The sequence below is a fragment of the Zootermopsis nevadensis genome, unplaced genomic scaffold, assembly GCF_977971745.1.
Source record: "Zootermopsis nevadensis isolate Lab colony 2312 unplaced genomic scaffold, Znev_1.0 Znev_ptg000022l, whole genome shotgun sequence".
In the NCBI taxonomy this organism is placed as follows: domain Eukaryota; kingdom Metazoa; phylum Arthropoda; class Insecta; order Blattodea; family Termopsidae; genus Zootermopsis; species Zootermopsis nevadensis.
The window spans coordinates 24,543,564-24,568,528 of NW_028259154.1; the positions used below are offsets into that span (position 1 = coordinate 24,543,564).

Genomic DNA, 24,965 nt, shown 5'->3' on the forward strand with positions numbered 1-24,965 from the left:
TTCAGTTACCACAAAAGCTTCACTTTATACCTGGTTATTTGTTAAAAACTACGTTTCACAGACATCCAGTCTCTGAAACTTTCTCCATAATCTTGGTTTTAACAAATATCCAATACTATTGACAATTTCCAAATATTCAACTTAACTACACCATCATCAGAAAACTTTACTTACCTTAAACAAGCAGGCTGTTGAACACAGTTCCAATTATCCACAAAAGTCTTTGGAATATACTTGCAGAACATATACCATCAACAGATACATTACATCAGATCCATAAGCAACTGATTCCTCATGTGGTTATTACCATTGTATTTACCTCACAACTGTGATAAAGTTAACCATAGTAAGCTGAGATGATAAAACCAGCTACAAAACTTCTTCAGTTCCAAGATGATTAAATGAATAATCATACCTTCAGATTCATAACAAGAACTACACAATAGTATGATTTTGTTAATGTATCATACTTTACTATTAGGTTTGTTATTTAAGCCTGACATATTTCCCTCTTGCTGAAAGAATAATGGAGATATGATAGAGAATTCAAATACAAATATTCATGCCTTCAGAGAGAATCCAAACCATAGGTAAATTTTTCAAACTGCAAGTTACGTACAAAAGGAGAAACTCTGACATTGGTTTAACACAGAAGAAAATGTCCTTTTTACCTGGTAATTAAAAGTGTATCCAAAGAAGAACAAACTCCTTCATATAATGGAGAATGGGTAACTAGTAATTGTGAAATGATAAAAGATATGTATAAATTAAAACAACGAGAAATAAAGGATCTCAATTAACAACACATATTATATTTCCATTTTATTACATATGCACTTAAAACAGCATAATTTTTAAAATATTCACAGATATATTTCAGTTCCACCATCTACTATAATGAATCCAATACAAGAAATGCACACTGCATTTCTCTGAAGTGTCTAAGGAGAAAGCAAGTAAGAAATATGATACTTATTACGAGGTGAGTACAAAATCCAAATTATGCAGGCCTTCCAGTCAAATGATTGACTACAATGACAACAGTTTGCCATCGAGATGCTTGACCATATTGATCAGAACCCCAATTACCATGTTTTCAGATGAAACAACCTTTCATACCTGTGGTAAAGTGAATCGCTGCAACATATGCATCTGGGGATCAAAAAACCCCACACAGCGTTCAGGAACATGTCAGGGACAGCAAAAAGGTCAATCTTTGTTGTGGAATGATGAAAGACAGAATTATCAGAATTAATGTGCCCTTATTCAATGATCCAACTGTAACTGGGAACATTTACCAGATGCTTAAACAATTTGCCCTCCCTCAGCAACGTAATGTAACTTTCCAGAAGGATGGTGCACCACCGCACTGGAGTTTGGGCATGCACGAGAGGAGCTGCATGAATGATACAGGCTTTGAATTCAATGAGATAAATTATGACAACGTAAACTTGCAATCTCCTCACTTTCAGTCACTGCATTCTTCATTTGCTGGGCTTAAGACATGTGTATCACTGAATGCTCGCAGCTGTGTTAGATCCCTGAACATTACTGTGGGTGAGTTGAAGCAACTTGACCTTCAAGTTGTCCAGAATTGTTAGAAATCTAGAAGAGAAAATAAAGTAAGATACAGAGGAGAGTCGAGATACAGCAACACTCATTCTTGACCTTGGTAGTATATGGACGTGAGGACTTAGTTTCATGTACAGTCCATATTATTCCTGGAGAAAGTGGCCCCAGTACCCATTGGACAGAAGGTTGCGTGGGCCCCAGAGCCAGTTTGGATGCAGTAGCTGAAAGAGAAATCTCTTGCCCCTGCTAGGAATCGAACCTCAGTCATCCAGTCTATAGCCTCAATACTGACACTACTGACTGATACACCCCCTGCCTCCTTATCAGGCACCAAAGAAACATTTTCATTTGTATACAACAAGATGTGTACATTTCAACAAAGCAAACTGTAAATATGTGTTTAAGGAACTTGTTTTCCATACAATTAAATTTCATAACAGAGAGTTAGTTGTAAATAGCAAGTGTTTTGTAAACTGAAAATTTAGTTTTTTAAATTAATAATTCACTATACTTTGAAACAACTACAATCTAAATTCACCTGTGCTGCATATGATATCTGTCTTGTGGTGTTTCACGCTGCCTGCTCAAGTCCTGACTGAGGCTGGAACAAGTAGTGCTACAGAGATCTGCCTTGTGCTTATCAGCTAGTTGCACTGTGTTACTCATGTCCAAACTCAGCTCCAAGTCAAATGACAATTCTGAATTGTTCCCAGCCACATGGAGACTAGATGTATCTGCCTTCACGGGTGTCAATGATAAGCACATCTGATTTGCCATGTACTGTGGTGGGAATACACTGCTACTCCTGTCAGTTACATTGCACTCTTCTTGAGAAGAATGTTGAATATCATCTGTGAAAATTTTTTTTTTTTAAAAACTTGGTAACTTAAACACAAGTTCTCTTCATAATACCAACTTTTCATTTGACTATTGATTTAGAAGTTATGTTCCTTACCCTCATTGGTATTATGAACAAGGGACAAGTGTTATTATTCAAAAGCTTTAATTCAAATAATGATAATTTTATTTCAGAAGTGTGTGTATATCATGTAATGTCGAGTCACATGCCGGAATATACCTTAAAGTTTATTTATTACTTTATTAAAGTGACCACAAATATCTATTAAGAATGCCAGGTCACATGTCCAACTTACATCTTTAAAGAGTTTGATGTACGATATTTTAACATTATACATTACAAAATCAGCAGCAAATTTATTATATGTACTGAAGAACTATACTATATTCTTACTAAATTTGGTATACAAAGGAACCTCATTAGGCTGATAAAACTTTTTTAAAATGAAACCAATAGTAAAGTTACATTAAAAAAATTAACAGCCTAGTGAATGACTACGGAATGGACAAAAGCTTTGCCGAGAACTGTTAAAAGGCTACAAGAATGAAAACATTTGCAAAAATTTGCTACTAAGAACAAGACATGTTCTAGTTTAAATATAGGTCTTGACAACAAATTAATTGAGGAAATGGAAACAAATAAATTCCTTGGCATACAAATTGACAATAACATAAACTGGAAGAAGAAACACACTGAATATGTTATTCCCTAAACAAGCTCTGCATGCTTTGCCATGATGACAGCAGATAATTTAAAATTAGTTTACATTACCTACTTCCACTCTGTATTGTCATATGCATTAATATTTTTGGAAAATTAAATGCACTATAAAAAACAATTTTACATCCAAAAGAAAATAATTAGAAAAATGGCATGGACTTCCCTCAGCTTCACTAAATAATATAACTCACTTTGACATGAAAGTATATGCAACTGGATCCACATGGTAGTATGCTGTATTTGCTGATACCACTCTCTTAAACCTGCTGCAGTCAAAGTAGTGACTGTAGGTCTGTGTGACCACTCCAAGCCATGTTCTCTTGCTATCAGCTCTGCTGTTAGTTGGATCTGCTTCCCAATCTCCCACAGCACTGTCTAAACAACAGACATGATCTTCAGTACCAACATTTTAAGAATATTATTTTTAGAAGTCATATATTATCTACATTCTCTTCTGCCCTATAACGGCTGAGGCTTAAAAGCACATCTATTTTGTAAATGGACGAATTACTAGTCCCATGCACAACATCCAACATAGAAAACCATTACGGTTACTGACACTACTAATGGTTACAATCTTGAGACTGAAACAGGACATTTACTGGCTTCCCTGCTTGAACCTGAAGAAATAGATGAAGTGCAGAAGACTGTAATTGTAAAAATACATATTTTTGAGTCTGAAACAGAGCCAATTTATAGATAACATACATTATCTTGAGATATAATCTCTATAGCAGTTGTGATAATAATTAAATCTGCCAGGGACAAATTTATTTCTAAAAAGACTGGTCTGTCAATAATATTTTGTGGTTTGCAAAAGTGAGAAATCTGATGACACAATGCAGTTGTATTAAACCTACACTCAGCTCCATTAAACTTTATCATCTTTGTAGTGCATTGTATGCAAGGCCCAGCTTTATGTGTGTTACAGTAGCATACCGCTAAACTGTTAACCACAGAGTTAAATACCAGCTGGTAGTCCCTTAGTATGGGGGTTTAAAATATCTTTTCCCATAAGATAAAGCTTAAACCTGCAGAAATGTCGGGTTTTCTGGTGTTCTATAATATGACTACTTTATCGCTATACTGTCTTTATAAAAATATGTAGTTAAAATATTTGTTCTGCATAGTATTAAAAATTACACCAGCACATCATTCTCAAAATGCATGCCACAGTTTTGTTAAACATGCTTCACTACAAATAATTACATTTGATAGTATATACAATTAAATGCACACACAAATATTTCAGAAAATCTGAAAGAAATAGACCACATGAAAGATAACTGGCATAAATGGAAGGATAATATAAAAAGTGCATCTTAAAAAAATAACGGTGCAGGGTATGCCTTGGATTAATCCGGCCAAGGATAAGGATGAACGATCCCATTTTTATTCCATAAAAGGCAGGGATTTTTTGACCAAATGACTGACTATAAGCATCTGAAGAAGGACTCTACTTCATGAATCACGTCTCTTAGTTAACATAAATACAATCTGTTCTACCTACAGCAGGTTATTCACAAGAGTCAATTTCAGGGGCACTTGAGAATAACCCGATACACTGAAATACATAAACTAATCATTTATATCCCATGTTAATTAAGAAATATGGTAACCTGAATAGTGTGGGTGATTCACAAGAATGAAGTCTACCAGTGCAAACTAAAAATATATAAGTTCATATGAGGTGTCACTCACCTGGTATCCACCATCAATAGAGTGACATAGATCCCGCACTTTGACCAGAGCTCTCCTTAACTGATTCACCTTGGCATTTCGACAGCCAAGCATTTGACGGGCATTAGTCAGCTGGCAGTGGTACTGGGCACGGGAATAGGACAGTTTTGCTCTCAGGAAAGAATTTCTCTGACTGAGGTGAACCATTTGAAGGAACAGTGAGTCCATGCTGACTCGCTCCTCTACCAGGTTGCACTGCCATAATTAAGAAATTATGAATCATTAATGGCATTTCTGTAAAATGTACCTTAATACAATGCATACTAATCTGTTCAACAAGTGGCTAAGTGCAGAATATAATCTTGTGGGTTACAACACCATGCCATGCAATAGGCAATTCTATCTGAAGGTACAACTCTTGCACCTGACTAGAGGGAATGAGAAAAATCATTCTTTATAGTGGAAAAGGGTTTATGGATACCTTGGCATCCTTTATCTGTGAAGATAGATATGCCCTGCGCTCATGTAGCTGTATCACATTATCACGCTCTGCAACGAGTGTCTCCTCCAGTTGCACCAGATGTCTATACAGCATCTGCATCTCTTGCTCTGCATACCCAGATTGCACCACCGACTCTAACACCTCTGCTCTCTGCATACAAACCAAATACACATAAGTAAGGAATCCATCTTCTGAATTTCAATGCACAATATATGTGCATATTCATATATGTTAATAGTCTGAGTCTTGAGGTTATTTAACAATATTGTTTCAACTGCAGCGGTTACATTGCAATGAATGGGATTGTGAGATGATCATGAATGATGGCACAGATCAGAAAGGAGGCTACCATGGTTTATTTGAAGAAACTATCCTGGCATTCTCATGGACAGACTTTGAAAAACTATAAACACTTCAGTCAAAATAGCTGGTAACAATCACAGTGGTAAAACTAGGTACTTCTCGAATATAAGTCTATAGCATTACTACTTCATCAACCTCAAAACATAAATAATTTCAATAATATTTTAAGAGATGCTAACAGAAATTAAAATTAAATAAATTTTACTTTAGTGCCTTCATTCTTCCCAAGGTTACATACTCAAAGGCTAGAGAGGTTATTTCACCAATTTCTAACCTGTCTGTGTTCCTCTGTAGCCAAAACTTCCCCAAATTTAGTTTCATTTTCTTTATTCTGGTAATCATGGCCTGTCTTCTGCTCAAAAACTCTGGTTATTGATGACTGCATCTCTCTTGTCAGCGTCTCCAACAGTGAAAGCATGCTCTGTAACAATTACATGCCATACTAGTTGTAAACTCTGTTGAAAAGCAATGACAGTAAAGTACTGCCTTGCTTCAGACAATTCTTAATAAGTTTAGGAACAACAGAGACTACAGAAGATAGCAGATTTATTCCAGGCTGATAGATGTTAAATATGTGAAACTTTACTATAGCCATTCCTCTTCTTTTCTTCTCTCATTTTGAGAATCATGATGTGGTTATCAGTAGAAAACATTTCATGTTTGACACCACTTATTCTGTCGTATTAATTAATATACTGCGAGCCAGGACAGATAACTGAACACAGCAGAAAACAGAATTGAGGAATAGTGAAATATACAGTAACTCTATTAATATTTTATTACACATAGTGTATCAGCACAAACACATACATCTCACAGAACATGCAGTAAGTAGAAAATCAAGGTACAAGGTTACAGACACTTCCCTTTCAGAAAATATATTCAAACATGCAAAATACATTCCAGCATAATTCAGCTCAGTAATGTACATTAGAATGCAGAACATTACTTATTCTAGTAACTTTAAGTGTGTATTTTTTAAACCCTACTCTAAGGCACAAAATTAATTGCCATCCTTCTTTATAATTTCATGGCTCAGAACCAAAATCAGGTTTCAGTCAGAAAGAGTTGGTAACTACAACTCAAACAGTTCTCAGATTTGTCTTAGGCTGGCTGTAGACTCTTCCAGTGACCTTCACTTTGGACACACGTGTTATATACTCCTTGCTCTTCAAATTCTCAGTGTTGGCTACATCATCGCCCAGAACCCACTTCTCAGGATTCTTCAGACCTGATGGCTCATCACTGTATGCTGTCGGAGGTGGTATGGTCAAAAGCCCAATATGTTCTTCAAAGGGTGCATTCTTGGACTCATTCTGCTCACTGCCTGATGAATAATCAAAGGAAGATTCATTCTCAGGGAAGTCTGGAATCACCACTCTAAGTTGAGAAAATTGGGGATGAGGTGATACGTAAGGCTGCAAGTCAGGAACGACAAGCCTCAGTGATTTTAAAGTACTCGACTCTTGTTGCCTTCCATTGGAGGAAAATGGTGATGGAATGCGCAATTTGTTTTCTTGGTAATTGTGATCATTATTATAGGAATTGACATTCTGTAGCTGTGTATTGGAGTTGGAACGTATTTCAGGATTGTAAAGAAAAGTACTAAAATATGAATCAGGATACTTCTGAATGTTTTCATGATTGGGAACAGAAGTGGTACTGGATGCTGTAGACTCCAATGCTGAGGAACTGCCACGGTATAAAGAACTGTAATGAGTTTCAAAAGGTGGGTCTTGTATTTCGTCTTTATCATTATGATGTACTTTTTGTGATGGACTTGAAGTCAGAGATTTAGTAAAGGGCGTAAATTTCATTGCCTTATTATCTTTTACACTTTTTGACTTTGTTGAGGTAAAAGTAAGAGCCTGTCTTGCATCCTCAGATGAGAGTCCTTGTGGGTAGACAATGCCAACAAATGATGGTTCTGGAGGTAAGGAGTGGTCTCTAATCCGTACATGTTCATTCTTCGATTGACTTGGAATCACAACTGCTACATATGGCACTGGCGACTTGTAGTTTAAAGAAGCATGATCACCACTTTCGTGCTGCGGAGAATGTTGAGATAGCTGTCTTTGAAGCAAATCTTTCTTACTCAGATCCAACAGGTAGTCAGATATTGATGTGTAGTTGTACAGATTTAGAAGAAATGGAGAAGTATTACCTGGAGACTTTTTGTTTAATGTCACATTTGTCTGTTTTGGATGTTGTGTAGCAATTGAACTGTCAGTGCTTTCAAATGCGTGGTCAAAAGGCGGCGGCCACAACGGATTCTGTTTTGTTCCCTCCATTTCATGTATCAGCTGTGCCAGTTTAGGTTTTGATGTTGAATGGATTGGTATAGGTGGATTGTCTGTAATATCCAGTCTATGTGTTGGCGGTTTGGAAGGCTCGGGGCTCTCAGTGCCTGATAAATCAGAAGGTTCCTCTGGACTGTCACTGGAATCATGTGAAATTTCTTGCTGTTCTTCCTTGAATTCAGTTTGTGGTTCTGATGTTTCTTTATGAATACTTGACCCTGATGAAGGCTTCTCAGATTTTCTGTCTGAGGTGACATGCCACTCATGTAACGGATCAAACCCAGGTTCATCAAAATATTGTGGCCTGTTGTAGAAATGCTCTGGATGAGATGGCTTTGACTCCTTATTGTCTTGCTGCGTTGATGACCTAATAAAGGAGAAGTCCGGAATCTTGGGCAAACCCTTTTGTTCTCCTGCCGGAGTCCTATGAGAATCAAGCAAACCAAAGCTATATGGATTACTGTCTGCAAATGAATATTGGCTATTCCAGAAGTCCTCATCCCATGTCTGCAATGAAGGAGCAGGAATCTGATTGTGGTAATCACCTTCTTGGTGTTTCTTTTCCTTCCTGTCATCCTCCTCTTTGGGCACCTCATCCTCTTTCTGATCTGCAGTGTCCTTTTCATCACTATCTTGTTTGGAATTATGCGCATGTTCCAGCTCAACATCTTCCTTTTCAGCATTTTCTTCTGTTGACTTCTGGTCTTGTTCTTGTTCTACTGTTTCTTCCTCATCGTCTTCTTGTCCAATGTTGTGTGTCAATGTATCTTTCTGTTTGGTATTCTCCGGTGGTTTTAAATGTGCTTCATTAAACATTTCTTCATCATCACTTTTGCTGGTGTCTTCTTTCTCTTTTCTTTGTGCTACATCACCCTCATGGCCTCCATTACGGTTCTCTTCTGAAACATCACGGCCATCTTGAGCACGCTCAAAACCTTTTATCTTGTCATATTCACTTTTCACATGTTCTTTACTCCATTCACGATCTCTGCCATGATCTTCAAGCTTACCAGCTGGATCATTCTTAAACTCATCTACCTTTCTGTCATTCTTATTAACCTTCATGGTGTTAAATTGACCCTTAATGTAATGACCAATCCTCTCAAGGGACTCATTAACTTTATCATTTGAATGACCACTCCTGTGGTGATGATCACTTCTGTCACTATTGTGACCATTCTTACTACGATCAGAACCTCCTCTGCCACTGCTGTAGCCTCTTCCGAAGTAAAGTCTACTTCTGCCATCACCATTGCCATCCCTGTCATTCTCAGCATGCTTAGAGCCACTGTGGCGAAATCCATCGTCAACATCACTGTAATCACTCTTGTAATGGTGATCACTACTGCCATCGTTATTATGGCTTCCTGTCCTGTGTCTGGCATCGGGATGGCTCTTATCAATATCACCAGATTGTCTCACTGATGCAGTAGTTGTTCCTTCACGTTTTAAGCCCACGGCATCTGAAAGAGACACAAGCACTATCTGAGGTGGCGTAGCAGGAGATGGCTGTCCTGATGATTTAAGGTGTTGGGTGGGAGGAGATGTGGGTGGGTTTGGGGGTGTTGTGGAGGTCGGAGCGTTGTTTCGCTGTAGTCTGTATCCCAACATCTGAGCTAATCCATGAAGGATAAAATCTAAAGTTCTTTTATCACGAAATTTAGTATGCGGTGTGCCGTCCTCGATGCTGTGATCACTATACCCCCAATCGCTTTCAGCTGACAAGGTAACAGATGGGATGACTGTCAGCAAAGCGACGAGAAGCAAGAGACGATATACGTCCGCATACACCATGTTGATTAACTCAGATAAACACTTCACTTAACTGTCCCACAGAAATATAGATCACAACCATAACACATTATCTCTGTCCAAATCGACGAAATGGTTAAGGCGATGCCACACTAGAAATGCTGAGGTTTTCCCATATAAGCGAACTGAAGCCTGGCGCATGTAATTCGGCCTCTTTTATAGCCTCTGCTCGAGTTTCTAGTCAGCAATTTGTTGGCCGTACCGTTCCGCACCACCACCGTCCTACAAAAAGGCGAAACCACCGACCTGCAACCGGTGACACCGGCAATGTAAACGCTTTATCCTATCACATACCACCTCCAGTGATCTGTACTTACAATCGCTTAAGTCGGGTTAGACGGACGCAGATGCGTCTGTCTCTAATTTTGAAAGCACGTCATATTCTCGTATAATACGAATTCACGGCGGTGAGTCCCGAAAATGGATGTCTTCTGGGTTACAGCGCCGGGCAGTCTGGTAGAAGTTTACCTCGACGTTTCAAGACGCTTGTTGCATTCCAGCGATCGCCCAGAAGACAGCCATCTGCATGAATTCATTCCATCCCGTCACATCCATTATTCGACCGCGGGTTGGACAATCGGGGTTCGATTCCCGGCAGAGTGACGATTTTTTTCTGTTTGTCACCGCGACTGGACCGGCTTTGAAGCTGGCCACTGACTTTCATCTCGTACTAAGTGTGGAGCTATAACTTCGCTCCACCATACGTCTTCACACTGTGGTACTTAGTTAAGCAAACGGACAGTTTTACATTTGTCAGACATAGTTCTCCCAAGTGCCCCTTCTCTTCAGATACTTCGATTAACATTTCTTATGTCCAGGCAACAGAACATTGACAAACAGAAATCTTCCTATAATGTGCTCGTCCTCACATTAGTTATGCATTTCAAGCACGAAGTTCATGTAAATAACACGTAAAACTTCAGTCCCTACCGCAAAGATACATAATTCGTCTCCATTAAAAGGATCGATTTTATACTTCTGAGGATTATATAAAATCTTTAAATAAGTTATGTGGGAAAAACGTGAAGTTACTTAATGTTAAAACATGAGGTTCACTGTGCTTAAAAGAGTTAACAGAAATTATTATTGTCGAATAAATGCTGAGGCAGCATCTCCTAAATACGAGTCATTAGCGTTACCGCTTCAGCTAACCTACCCGGGCTTGTAATTAAACCGCGAAGCTCAAATTTTTACGCTGATTTCTTGATTTATGTAACAGAGCTCAACTGCATGTTATATAGCGCTGGTTGAGAAGACACAGGACAATTATGACTGGGGAGAAGAGAACGAAGTAGGAGGGACACTGCAGTGGCCGAATTTATTATATCACCCAGGCCTGGCGGGCCTAAGGAATACCACGAAAAGTCTGTGAGGATATCAGCCTCCTGGACCAGAAGCAGAATCGACTTCTCGTTTGTCAGGAGCTCAAAGATCTTGCAAGAACCGACCCCAACTTCCTTTCTAAGCTCCGTGTGACTTCTTCCTCTTCCCAAAGATGAAAATTCAGCTAAAGGGAAGGAGATTTGAGACGATAGAAGAGATTCAGGCAGAATCGCAGATGGTGCTTGGCAGACTGACAAAGAAAGATTTCCAGGGATGCTTCGAGGCTTGGCAGCGGCGCTGGGATCGTTGTGTTCACTCCCAGGGGAACTACTTCGAGGGTGATGGATGAATTTAATACCTGAGATAAGTGTACGGGTTTTTATTTATAGGCGCAGTCTGGAAACTTTCCGATCGCACCTCGTATATCAAGGACGTAGTAAAGAGATTTTATGCATCGATTACGTAAAAGTAACTATATTAAAGATACCGAAATATTCCCATTGCTACTACTATTACAGTATAATAAGCAGACGATAAAGACGAAATATATGGGAATAAAATTAATCAGTGTCAATTAACAGTAATCGGAAAAGTCCAAGGAGGCAAGAAATGTACAGTTTTTCGCATACCGATGATGCAAATCCCGAAGGAGAAAGTAACGACACCAAGTGGAAAGCCGCTGAAATCTGCACAGTGAATGGATACTTCGGCAATTTCTCGCGTTCTGAAGACTCACTGCTGGCGATCGTACAGCAGTTTTTATTGGTCTGCTCTGGAATCAGCGTACAGATAGATAGATAGCTGCTGGTGTAGCACTCCGCGAGTCAATGAACGCGACGTAAAGTAGTCCAAGGTCTCTTACACGTTACGTAAAGATGTTGTTTCACCTGAAGAGGATATATGATGTCGAAGGTGATTAAGAAAGCCAATATGGCGAGAATTAATGGCACAAGTTATATAAGTACAGGGCCAATTGTCGAGTTGTGATGCGCCGATCCTCACGAATAATGGCATCCGCGCGGTTCAACATGTCTGGAGTGGTGGCTGTGGCAGGACGCCCAGAGCTCGGTTTCTTCACTTCCTGAAGCTTTAACTCTCTTAGCCCAGCGACCAACGGTGCTCCTATCGACTGCACAGCTTCCATACACAGCACACAAACGTTTATGAATGTTCACCACCGTTTCTTTTTCAGCAACAAGGAATTCAATTACAGCTCGTTGCTTGTAACGAGAGTCGTTCACAGACGCTATTTTAACAGTTCACTACAGCTCCGCTATCGGTTGGAATCATTTGAAACTCCGTACACGAACGCGGGAAACATCAAATCTCAAGCATGTAAAAGTACACTTTTCTATCTTCATTATTGGCTGAGAAAAAAAATGTGGGGCATTACTTAATGAGCGACCCTCGTATTTCAAGGTACAACATTCCATTGGAAAAAACTGTCCATGAGGATAACCGGAATTCGAACCACGTATCTCCCGAACGCAAGACTAGACGACTCCGATATATGTCTGCAAACCTCCTTGGCTTAAAGACCTTGACACGACGTGATTTTAAAAGAATCTATTGGAAATCCCTGCCAGTGTTTCTAAACAGTGAATCAGCGCGAATCAGCTTGGCAATGACTGTCTATCCATCGAAGTGTCGATTTCTCTGCATCCGGTGCAATGCCGAGGAGAGAAGCAAACAAATGTTCGGAAACGGTTTTCTCAAAGAACAAACTAGTACTGTGATTACGTATGCGAGCGTCTATATGTTATGTGCAATTCGATGTTCCAACAGCCTCCACAATTTACATGCAGCAATTAAGAAATCGTCTGCTATTTGACAAGTTTTAATTAAAGCAGAGGGAGATTAACACACATAAAATGCTCAGCGTCCAAGGGTGATCGCAGAAGAGAGTAAAATAACCGAAAAATTAAAAACTAACTTCTGTACTGGATCAAATTAAGGTGTTTCAGTATTTCGTTCACGTGATAACCACAACTATGAGAGAAATTGTGGTTTAAGGCATGGGAATCAGGCAGTTAAGAGCCATAAGGGAGTAATATCGGTTCAAGACGACGACGGAACTGCTTAAAAGCATTTACGAAATTCATCTGACCTTTCTAAGTGTGAAATGATGAAGTTAAGTTGTGTCTTTCTTGAGGCATTCATCTGGAGAGTATAATAATTCCATACGAAGTCTGAGTAGTTCTGTTGTCGAGTTTGAAGCACGATGCATCTGACAAAATCGGCCGCTGTATTTATTTATTTAGTGTTCTGTCTGACGACAGGTCCATATGAACAGGATCCTTCCATCCTTTTCTCGGACTGGGACCTGTTCATATACGTTCTTGGCAGATGATCCAGAAGTGGTTTGCCATTGCCTTCTTCTGTGTGTGAATGGAGTAATTGTTGCGATGCCACGGAGGAAAACTCCGTGTTGCCTAGACCACGGCCTTGCCCAACACAAGTTATAAATTCGGGCACCGCCGGGAATCGAACCCGATTACAAGGCCAGCGTTCTAACCGCTAGACCACCGCATCCATCATTTATTTATTTAGTGTTCTGTATGAGGACAGGTCCATATGAACAGGATCCTTTCATCCTTTTCTCGGACTGAGACCTGTTCATATACGTTCTTGGCAGATGATCCAGAAGTGGTTTGCCATTGCCTTCTTCTGTGTGTGAATGGAGTAATTGTTGGGGTGCCACGGAGAAACCGGGGAAGCCCCCGGAGGAAAACTCCGTGTTGCCTAGACCACGGCCTTGCCCAACACAAGTTATAAATTCGGGCACCGCCGGGAATCGAACCCGAGACCCCAGGATTACAAGGCCACACACACGAGCGACAAACGTTCCAAAGAAGTTACGTTGGAAAAACATACTTTAGGCAAGATAAAAATACATTATTTTCCGTAAAACGTAAGGTTTCTATAAAATACACGAACTTCAAATTACGTTTCAAACGTTGCCTGTTACACCTTCGCGGATTCTTTGCAGAAAAACATTTGTGCGCGCAACAGAAACGAATAACGGAAAGAGAGAGTGTGCGTATCAATCAGTCCGCTTATCCACAAGTTTCATCTCTGAAACTAATGAACGGAGAGATGAGAAATGCTAACAAAATTCTGGCTGGAAAACCTGAACGGAAAAGGTCACTCGGGAGGTCTAGGAGTAGATGGAAGGTTGAAATTAAAACGGACCTCAGGAAAACAGTGTGAGAAAATGTGGAAAGGTTTAATCTTCTTCGGGATAGGATTCAGTGCTGGGCTTTTGTGAATTCGGTAAATAACATCGCTTGACTACACGTGCCTATTATCAGCCTCTCATTAAAGTCTCCGCTCCACGAAGTCAGTTAAGTTATACGTGCAGAATGCATACTCTAAAGACGTGCGTTGCAGGGGAACGCAGAGAAGTCTGAGGACAGGAACAGACGCTTTCAAAATGCAAAAGACGTCCCACGTTGCTTCACTGCGGATATTAGCAGAGGTCACGTTGCTGGGTGAAAGCTCTTCTTTATTACCGCTCTCGACATCCTGTCGGCGGCTCAGCTTACGACATCGGGAGGTCCACCTTTTGGCCAGTGTTCTTAAAGGCCCCCTTGGCCAGCGAGCAATCTTCATGTCATTACTGACTGGCAGGTCAGCTGGAAGTGTGGTCTGGGACCCGCTCAGCTTCTTAAATCCAATGGGCCCCTCGGGTTTCCGCAATTTGATTTAAATAAGTTACTATATTCGACTTTTACAAACTCTTATATGTAATTCTACGTAATACGAACGTATTTTTTTGTATCTGGACAAGAATAAACCAGTTAGTAGCCGTTTCTTTCTGTTAACTTGTTACTTAGAACATTTTGCAGGATCATGTACCCCTTAGTAAATATTTATTTATTTCAAAACTGAAGGTGAGCGATTAGAATTCTTAACTTGCATCCGGGAGGTCCAAAGACCATTTACCCTGACTAAGAGGTTTCAGTTCCCGCAACGAAATGCCAGGATGCCGCCTCCAATAGACCACGGCCGCTTCCTACCAAACTCTTTCAATCAGCATTCACGTATCATCTTGCAACTGCACGATATATACAATAATCAGTTAAAAAAAGCGTTTTCGTTAAGTTAAAAATGAATTATGAAGCTGCCTTATCATGTCTCGCGTTTTATACATCGGACAGGCTTAGAGAACATACTTTTTTGAGAGAGAGAGATGTAGTATCTTGTCTACCCATCGTAAACTGTCCGAAGTTCTGTTTCTGTACATTTCATTTCATTTCAAAGTGCTAAAATCAACTACGATATAGGAAGACAGAGAGATATACACTTAACAACCACAGAGTATAGCTACCATTTCCTTTAAAAATGGATGCACTAAACCAGTGGTATTCAACCTGGGGTACGCGAAGACATCTTAGGGGGTACGTGAAATTTAAAAAATATATATATTATTTTATGATAAACACTGAATAATCAGTGACGTAATTTATTTAATTTATTTTAGATGTAGATTATATACTATGTATAACTTGAATTATACACCAACAACTTTGGGGGTACAAAGTTGAAGAGAAATTATATCTGGGGGTACGCGAACGAAAAAGGTTGAATACCACTGCACTAGACCATAACAGTCTTCGCCTGAACTGACTGGGTTATCCTACAGCACATTTCTGTCAAATCCATTTTAAAATTATCCTTCCACTTGCTTCTCTATATACCAAGTGACCATTTCTCCATCAAGTTTTCCTGCTAAAACGTTGTATCTATTTCTCATCTCCTTCGTGCGTGCTACATGTCGGACCAATGTAATCTTTCATTTACTCGCGAAGGGTGCAGTTCATCAGCTGTGAAGCACTTGAAGCTAAACGAGGTTGCCCAAGATCAATTAAAAGTGAAATCAAGTGTCGTGTGTGAGCATCTAATTGTCATTCAATAGGAATCGAATACTAAAACAAAATAAGAGCGAAAGTGAGGCTCTGTGTTTGCCGATGCACTGACATACAACAGTATAAATCTGACCCGAAGTGTCGGCCATGTTACCACACCAACTCGTCCACAGCATGAAGACACTGGTGAGTACAAAACAGTGCTGGGAGGTTCTGACAGGGATTCAGATATTCTACGTCGTCTATTACACAGTTTGTGTAACGTGTGTTGAGGTTCTGGTGCACATCGATCGGCGAATTCTAACTGGTTTAAACGATTGCAAAACCGATTTATTACCCTCAGAAAATAATGATTGGCTGTCGTGTGAAATTAACGCGCAGGATAATATTCGGACACGAGAAAGATATTGGCGTGAGATGAAGAAAATTGCTGAATGCAAACAGGGCGTACAGGATTGACGACAGAGATCAGAACGGGTAGCAATGGAATGGCAAATCCCGTTCCTGATCGCTGGAACAACGATACCTCACAACCTCCGGGTCTTCCTGGTACCAAAGCCCTCAGGGGAGAGGAAACAAGCCGATCTGCCACGGACATCCTCGCCGTTAACGCGGTAATATAAGTACCTGCAAGTGTTAGGCTACGTTTCTTTTCAATTTCATAACGGCAGCGTAGGCCTATGCGAATTTATGTGAGAAATATATTACAAATTATTGTCGGAAAACCTAAACGAATGTGGGATATACAGGCTTAGATCGGAGTATAATATTAAAACAGATATCAGAGAAATATGACGTAAGGCTTAGGATTGGGTCTAGTAGCGGGATGTTGCGAATACGGTAATGAACATTTGGATTCTATAAAAGGCATGGAATTCCTTGACTAGCTGAGAGACTATCAGTTTGTCAGGGAGGACCCCCGCTCCGGTATTTGTAAGGATGTACAAACATGGCTGATTTGGAAGGCGCAGTTCCGACTCGACCCAGACTGCATGCGAAGTTGAGTTGATCTCAGGCAAGTTTCCGTGTTTCAGACCCTGGTTCTGGCTCTGACTGTCACGTCAATGTGTCAACAGTTGCCATCAGATGTCAGCAAGGTGATCAGCAAACGAGGGCTGCTACATTACCCAGGATTGGCCTTCACACCTGCAACCGCCCTGGGTTACCCGAGCCTGAGTTCACACTATTTCCCTGGGTATACCAGTATCGCCTACCCGCGGTACGGACTTCGATACCCATATTCACCGACATTTCCGGCATACTATCCGGGACTTCCCATCTACGGGTGATACGTAACGCGGAACAATCCATATTGAGCTAAGGACAGCGTCGAATCTGCAGTCACCCCCAACCCCCACAAAAATGGATGAATGCGATCAATACAAATTGTAGAGAGAAAATGTGAAATCTGCTTTACACTTTGCCAATCCGATCAACTTCGCCACTAAAATCACCACAAGTTATATGCAATATCGGCCCTTAATAACATAAACCAACACGACAAATGCCATCATTACCAAATCCATGGCAAAAGAGTCCTTCTTGAGAAGCTACCTGTCGCAGAGCTAGTCAACAAATTCCACGTCTTTTATACAACACGAGGGTTCATTACCGTGTTCACAACACCTCGCTACCAGTCCCTATCCTGAGCCAGATAAACCCAGTTTACACCCTAACATCTTATTTTGTAATCTATTTTAATGAACCCCTCCCGTCTACGCTTACGTATTTTGAGTTTTTTCTTCCCTTAAGCTTTTCCCATCAATATTTTGTATGCATTTATCACTTCACCTATGCATTGAACGCCCAACCCATCCCATCACTCAAACAATGTTTGATGAAAAGTTCAAACAATGCAGTTCCTCCTTAGTGTAATTTTCTTCAGTCTCCTGCACCTGAAGATGGGAGTAAAACCAACTACCGAAACATAATACGTAATTTATATTTAATGTACTCCAGACAATACACCACGCCCATCATGGTCATAACAAAATTTTGGAGTATCCAAGAGCACAAGAATATTTAGCTAATTTCTTAACAGGCCTTACATCCCTTGGACAAAACAAAAGAAACAAATAAGTACACGACGAAATTTACAAGTAATATCTGATACTAAAGAGAACCGCTTAAAACTGTCCATTTATTTAAAAATACGAAAACTGGGAACCTGTAGAATGTCTGTAAAGTTTTCAGTTGATAAGTCAGTATCTGCCAAACTAAATGGAGCAACATCCCACTAGGCAACCGCCTTCAATATTCAGCATACCAATTGTAAACGAAAATATTCTAATTTTAAATGACATGTAATGTATGAAACGTGAATAATTTATTATTTCGGTGTAAAACATTATCAGAATATACAGACTAAAAAGAAAAAAAAATATCGCTGCGGACAGGATTCGAACCTGTGCGGGCAAAGCCCATTGGATTTCGAGTCCAACTCCTTAACCACTCGGACACCGCAGCTCACAGCGAAAGACGGCCTTGTTACAACAGTAGAACGTAGGCTCGCACGACTGAGCAGCACATACGCGCATGTTCTCGAATGTTGTTACCTGTTTCCTCCTATTTTGTAGCGAAATGATGACCATCACGAATTAACAATCCCAAAACTATTTTTCTGCTCTCTTTTTTCTTCTGTAAACAACAGACATCCTTGGGGTACACGTTTACTGCAGATAAAAATGTACTGTTAATGGTAATGGACGTTGGAAATATTGTATTGCATAGAGATAAATATTTGATATTATATACTGAAACATTCTTTAAACAAAAGTTGTTTTCAATTTTGTCCAGTTTCCTTCCATAATTTATAATTATTATTGCAACGCTCTGGAAGTTACGTAACTGATTACTATCGTTAATATTTCCTCATGAGTTGCTAATTTTACATAAGTAGTAAAATGGACAGGTCCAAGAAATGAACATAACTGGGAATGTTTTATGTATTTTGTTCTTTTGTTAAAATAGTAGACATATAAAATGAAAGATAGGTGATCCTATGACACAAACCACTTAGATGGGTGCAAGAATATATTGAAATGCGACCAGAATAGATTTAGCTAAAAGACAGAAAATAAGTTTACTGTAGGGGGAAAAAGGCCCTGTACTAGAGCCTTTGGTGATCATGGAGAGAGATAGAGAGACACTGTGTGCTAAGAGATATTTTATGAATAATGTAATTAATACTTCAAAACGAGCAACTGTTGACCAACATGATAAATATGTGAAACCGAGCATGACTTTTACCGCTGTAATACATTTCGCAACAAATAATACATCAAGTTAACTACACAGTTTCACTATTTTCCTGTATTCACACACGGTATTGGAACCAAAGCACTGTAACAGGAAAGAGAAAGAAAGTTTTGATAATGACAGGTGGGCACCACCTAATTTACGATATTATGAAATTTTTCTACGGAGGCATAAAATTCAGTCATTTTCATGAACGAGTATTCCTCGGTTTTGTCAGTATCCGGTTCCTGTTTGATTAAACGTGATATGTACGTTAATTAATAAAACGCATAAACAGCTGACATTGTTAGAAATTGAGAAACCATAGTAGGCTCTATGTACAGTTTTAAAGGCACGTAATTCAGTGAATCAGTAATCAGAAACGTCAATACTTCGCCGACGGATCTGCACAGTGGCGCTGAGGGTGGCGACACTGGTAAATACTTTGCGATGGTGCTGCTATCTAGCAGACGAACAGCGCAGTATCTTACCATCACAAATGCAAAATAAACATACTAAACACTTATATTAATTCTATTCGATTGTTTAATTCAGTCATCAGGAATTTTTAACAAACATGCAGGAAACATCTTTAATGCAAAAATTAGTAGTTTTTGGTTAATGATTTCGTGACAGAACAGTACAGTAAATTAACAAAACAAAAATCCAAGAAATGATTTACAGGCCTATAAAGTCTTCTGCCAAGTGTTCTAGGAGACCTAGGCGGAGGGAATATTTTGAAAGTGGATCTCAAAGAAACATAATGTGAGATTGTGGATCATATTCAGTTGGCTCAGGAAAGGTTCCAGTGGCGGGTTCTTGTGAGCACGGCAATGATCATTCTGATTTAATTAAATGCGGGAAATTTCTTAATCGCTGAACTTCTCTGTTTTATGGAACTGGCTAGTTAACATGCAACTTCGTGAATTTGTGTTAAAATACATGGAAGCATAGGCGATCGACTTTATTCGTATGAAGTTAAGGACACACGCCTAAGTTTTCGTAGTTTCACTAACACCAGACGTGACATTTCGCGATGATACTTCGTGCACATTACGATATGTGTGAAGAATGGAAATATGACAACTACATTGAGAACAAACACGATTCTCTACCACGCCAGACAGCGGACGATTTTACGCAACTGTGCACAAAGCGAGACAATACGAAATTGTCTTTAGCCAACACACACACAACCTCCGATCAGAGAGCTTTGGCATTTTCTCAACCTTCAACAATCGGATCCACAGGCATGCCAACTACTGCAGACAATGTTATATTTCCCTAGCAAAGGGCACAAAGGAAAAGTCTTCGTTTATCGATACTACCAAATAACAAACGAAGCAAGAAATTGCACAGAGCAGAAACTAAGTCTCTCAGGCAGTCAAAAAATACCCTGCTCTTTATAGATCACGAAAGTTCAGTACCGTGTTAACAAAAGCTGCCACTGACCAATCAAATCCACACACTGAGAGCATCTTCCTATCTAGCCCTAGATCCCCTGAGCGATCTCTTTATATGGTTCCGTTAACAACAGGTAAGGAGAAAAAATTATTAAGCCCCTCGGTGTGTAATTTTAAACTTCCTGTTACGATACCAAATTTTATGACGCGGGGATGATAACAATGTACGTCTTCATATTCCTGAAGAACCATTGGATAAACAACAATGGACATTTTTGTCTCTGGTTGCGTATGCCATGCTGATTGTGGAATTAGAAATTCGGCTAATCCCAGCCAAAGGGAGAAGTTTTGTCGCCATATAAACGACTTCTAGACGCGCGGGTGGGAACAACATTTTAACTGGAGCTGTTTGCCAGTAAAGGAATTCGAAATGCCAATAAATGGGCTTGTGTTAGTTTTGGTAACCTGGTTAACAAGAATGTGAAGAAGGCGTGGGGAGAGAAATTCGCGAAACTACACCGGCGTCACATTCTAAGGCCACTTACGTTCTAAATACACGGAAACGTTTACGACACTCCGGTGGAACGGCCATGTGAACGCCAAAAATTCACGTGTGACACGAGCAACGATCGTGGCAGCAAGGGACACGTGTCTCTGCGCTTTCTCCACAAACCAGATGTTTCACGACGCACGGTTTCGTGGCCCCCTCGTCAAATTGTATGTAATACACTTAGGACCCATCGCGGGGACAGGGCGTATTGACGGACACTTCGTGGTTCTACTCAGCCCCTCTATGGATATTGTGAACTCGGACCTGCGAACACGCCACAATCGCCTTGCCTGCCATTCATTCTAATTCACCCTTCATAACGATGTAACAGTTTTCAGCGTAGGTTTATGAAATGTCGTACAAAAAACTATAAATGACCTCTAATCTGACCACGGTCCATCTTCAGCCGAAATTTTGTATACAAGTGGGAGTATTTTAGCGACTGCAGGCGACAGGCTAGACAAATAATGTCACCATCATGATAGACACGGGAAAAGTGTAATGAGTAGGATATAATAAATAGATTTTTAGGATGATATATCACGACCTCCGACCTGCGTGAGCTTTCTCTGGTCAGTTGACCGTTACGTAACAACCGCGTGGCTACCGGAGCATACATATTGCGCGCGAGACCTTTTTCTATTTCACATGCTTCTCAGCATACAGATTAACTAGACAGACAAGCCAGCCCTGTGAACGGCAATCATAAGAATCCTGGTGTTTTTTTCCTCTCTATTTCCCCACAAGCCGGGGGGCAGAGCGTTCGGCGTTATCCAATTTTAGCCATTTTACACCGAAACACAGCAGAGACGGTCTGATAAAATGTATTGTTGGCCAGCTCTAGAGAGCCAGGTGTTCGAGTCGAACTACCTGACGACACCTCGTCGAGGCGTAAGCCATAACCCGATGGCTCGTGGACCCTGCGTCATTCTTAGGACTACTGACAGAAAGACCACACGGGGATTCACTATGAGGGACGAACGTAATGCAGTTGTTAATAACCTCAGACAAACGCGAGCATAATGCAAACAATGAGAAACCACTTTTGAACTGAATTTCGTAAAGCTCGTGATGTGATCAAACTTCTTTGTTGAAGATTGGTATCAACAATGTGATTAGGACCTGCAGTCCTCCCAATTAATAAAATCTGCATATTAATCTAACAGTTTGTTGCCCAACGTGAAAGATAAGGTATAATGATGCTTCATCATCCTTTCTCAAGGCGTGAAACTTTGTTAAATGTCAGCAAGATGACGCAAACCGAATAAGAAGTTCTATTACATGTGTCGAAGACAGTTTGTTACAACAATGATCGTGACTGTGTCCCAGCTCTGACAATGTGGACACACAAAAGGCAAAGATCTCACCGAATTCCGACAACACTTAATATCGGCGTTACCACAGACCTCAGCACGTTTAAGTCCACAACCGAACATTCCAACAGTTTCAAATTCATAACCATCTGACAACTCTAACAAGTAAAACGAGTCCCTGTCCATTCTCCTTGATCTGATAACAACGACAATACAGTACGCTACATAACCTGTAAAATCAAAAGTGCAAATAAACATCACGTGTATAAATGGGTAATATTGAAATGAATGTTAGATAAAATGGCTGCGAGTATAGGGATTGCTGCCTACTGGATTGTTGCGCCGTGTAGTCTGGCAGAAGTTTATCGACGTTTCAGTTTAAAACTTAAAAAAAACACGTAAGAAATTTACCGACTGGGTACCTCATCCGCATTCTTGAGCCTGTATCTGCTGGAGACACACGGAAGTGTTCTCTATTTCCTAGCGACGGGCAAACCAGACATTTTAAGTCAGTAGAGAGGCAATGAACAATGTTTGAATCCCAAGTAAGCAGTTTGCTTGGAAAAATGATGTCTGAAGTGAGTGTTATGTTTTATTAGACGTTAAACGAGAGAAGAAAAATGCATACTTTCATTTTTTTTGGAAATGTGAAAAATTCTACGTAGACCCTACTTATTACAACACGAATTTTTATTTCAAAATTAAAATTCCTTGACGCACGCCTCCCCGGCATTGTTGCCACGATAATGTCCTCACAGTATTACCACACTCAACATGTTCAACATATCCTGTTGCTATGGGAACCACTGTTAAGGGTGTTAGCAAACGCGAGAGGAAAAACTGGGCCATGTTTCTATTACACTACACGTATTGGACAATACTACAAACGCGTTCAATTCTAGCTACTTACTTATTTAACGACGCTGTATTACGAGGTCTGACAACCGGACTGACTATAAAACTATTTTTACTGACCAGCGCATTCTAACATCAGCCACTGTGTCCCTTTTATTTATTATTTAGTGTTCTGTCTGACGACAGGTCCATATGAACAGGATCCTTCCATCCTTTCCTCGGACTGGGACCTGTTCATATACGTTCTTGGCAGATGATCCAGAAGTGGTTTGCCATTGCCTTCTTCTGTGTGTGAATGGGATGCCACGGAGAAACCGGGGAAGCCCCCGGAGGAAAACTCCGTGTTGCCTAGACCACGGCCTTGCCCAACACAAGTTATAAATTCGGGCACCGCCGGGAATCGAACCCGAGACCCCAGGATTACAAGGCCAGCGTTGTGTCCCTTAAGGTAGTATAATTCTGAAAACCAAACACACGCGAGTCCACAAAAGTATGTAGGGCTCATGGCGTAAGCATTTGGTAGTACAATAGGCCGAATGAATCAGAAAAAAATAAAAATAATGGACCCGCAATTAGCATTTGAAACAATGGAATTTGTGCCAGAGCGAAGGAAACTGATAGCCCTGACCTCTACCGGACGTAACAACAATTCCACAGAGCATGTTAACAATACCACAATTCGGGTCAGACACGAATGCAAGGTCTCGGCTGCCGGCAATTCAAACAGCGATTAACGTGAAAGAAACCTAAAATTTAGATAACCCTACGTTGGCATATCCACTTACTTTAATTAGACTACCTTAACTCGGAGACCAGCCAAGTGTGAGGTCAGACACAAAGCCCACAGCTCAGGACCGAGGGTGTTAACCGAACATGGCGGACCATTTCTGCTTTGTATTCGGGAGGTCACCGGTATAAATCCCAGCCCAGAGACCGACAATCCTGAATGAAGTTATCGTGGTTTTCCTCCGTTTCCCCAGACAAATACTGGGATAGGAACCTTCAATTAAGCGACGGCCACTTCCTTGCCTACTCCTTTCCAATTACTCATTAATCATCCGATCATCCAACGGTATAGTCTCAGCTCCCGAAAGCGTCGTTAAACAAACCGTAATAAACAGGCTTACAGTGGCCGGTATCGATAACTGTGATAAATTGAATCGTATATAAACGTAATGGGCACTATTTGTTTCTGTACGCTGTATCAGAAGAGTAGGGTATTTCGGAGGGCTATTATGAAAACGCTCCTCTAATTAGCACCAAGCAATCGCGACCATATTAAGATTCCAAAGTCTAGTAAGATATTCCCTGAGGTTACATGCCATATCGAAATGTTTGCTGTAAATTACGCAAGATCCAATTCACACTAGATCACGACAACTATAAATCGGATCGGTCGCCATGTCCTTGTTTAGAAATGTCCTCTCTACAAGGTATCGTGCGTTCCTGTCCGGATGTGACTTTGGCACAGATCTGCCCTCGATTGCACCGAGCTGCAAATGTTTTATTTATCAGCTGCACATGTTAAAACGCTCGCTTTCGTCAACGTCAATAACTCACATCGACTCATTCCTCCGTGCTGACAGAGCAGCTTACCTACATATCACG

At 40.3% G+C, this 24,965-nt stretch overlaps 2 protein-coding genes, 1 long non-coding RNA gene and 1 other non-coding gene across 7 annotated transcripts in view; 1 reads left to right on the forward strand and 3 right to left on the reverse strand.

Moving 5' to 3' along the window:
* Nucleotides 1–783: 783 nt before the first annotated feature.
* Nucleotides 784–24,965, reverse strand: part of LOC110828268 (uncharacterized) — a 31,767-nt gene continuing 7,585 nt past the window's right edge. For all 4 annotated transcript variants that reach the window (XM_022060826.2, XM_022060822.2, XM_022060824.2 and 1 more), the window contains 6 exons: nucleotides 5,971–6,117; nucleotides 5,313–5,483; nucleotides 4,853–5,086; nucleotides 3,343–3,526; nucleotides 2,111–2,423; nucleotides 784–1,605 (listed from right to left, as the gene is read on the reverse strand). In XM_022060826.2, the coding sequence (XP_021916518.2) occupies nucleotides 1,512–1,605; nucleotides 2,111–2,423; nucleotides 3,343–3,526; nucleotides 4,853–5,086; nucleotides 5,313–5,483; nucleotides 5,971–6,117 (1,143 nt within the window). In that variant the 3' untranslated portion in view covers nucleotides 784–1,511. The remainder of the gene's footprint in view (nucleotides 1,606–2,110; nucleotides 2,424–3,342; nucleotides 3,527–4,852; nucleotides 5,087–5,312; nucleotides 5,484–5,970; nucleotides 6,118–24,965) is intronic.
* Nucleotides 6,452–9,790, reverse strand: LOC147873055 (uncharacterized). Its single transcript, XM_087354002.1, has one exon. The coding sequence runs from the start codon at nucleotides 9,788–9,790 to the stop codon at nucleotides 6,779–6,781; it is 3,012 nt and encodes a 1,003-aa protein (XP_087210128.1). The 3' UTR covers nucleotides 6,452–6,778.
* Nucleotides 16,157–18,774, forward strand: LOC110828269 (uncharacterized). The gene is made up of 2 exons (XR_002542614.2): nucleotides 16,157–16,185; nucleotides 17,034–18,774. It is a non-coding gene; the product is annotated as an uncharacterized LOC110828269 (long non-coding RNA).
* Nucleotides 18,384–18,465, reverse strand: TRNAS-CGA (transfer RNA serine (anticodon CGA)). The gene has a single exon. It is a non-coding gene; the product is annotated as a tRNA-Ser (tRNA).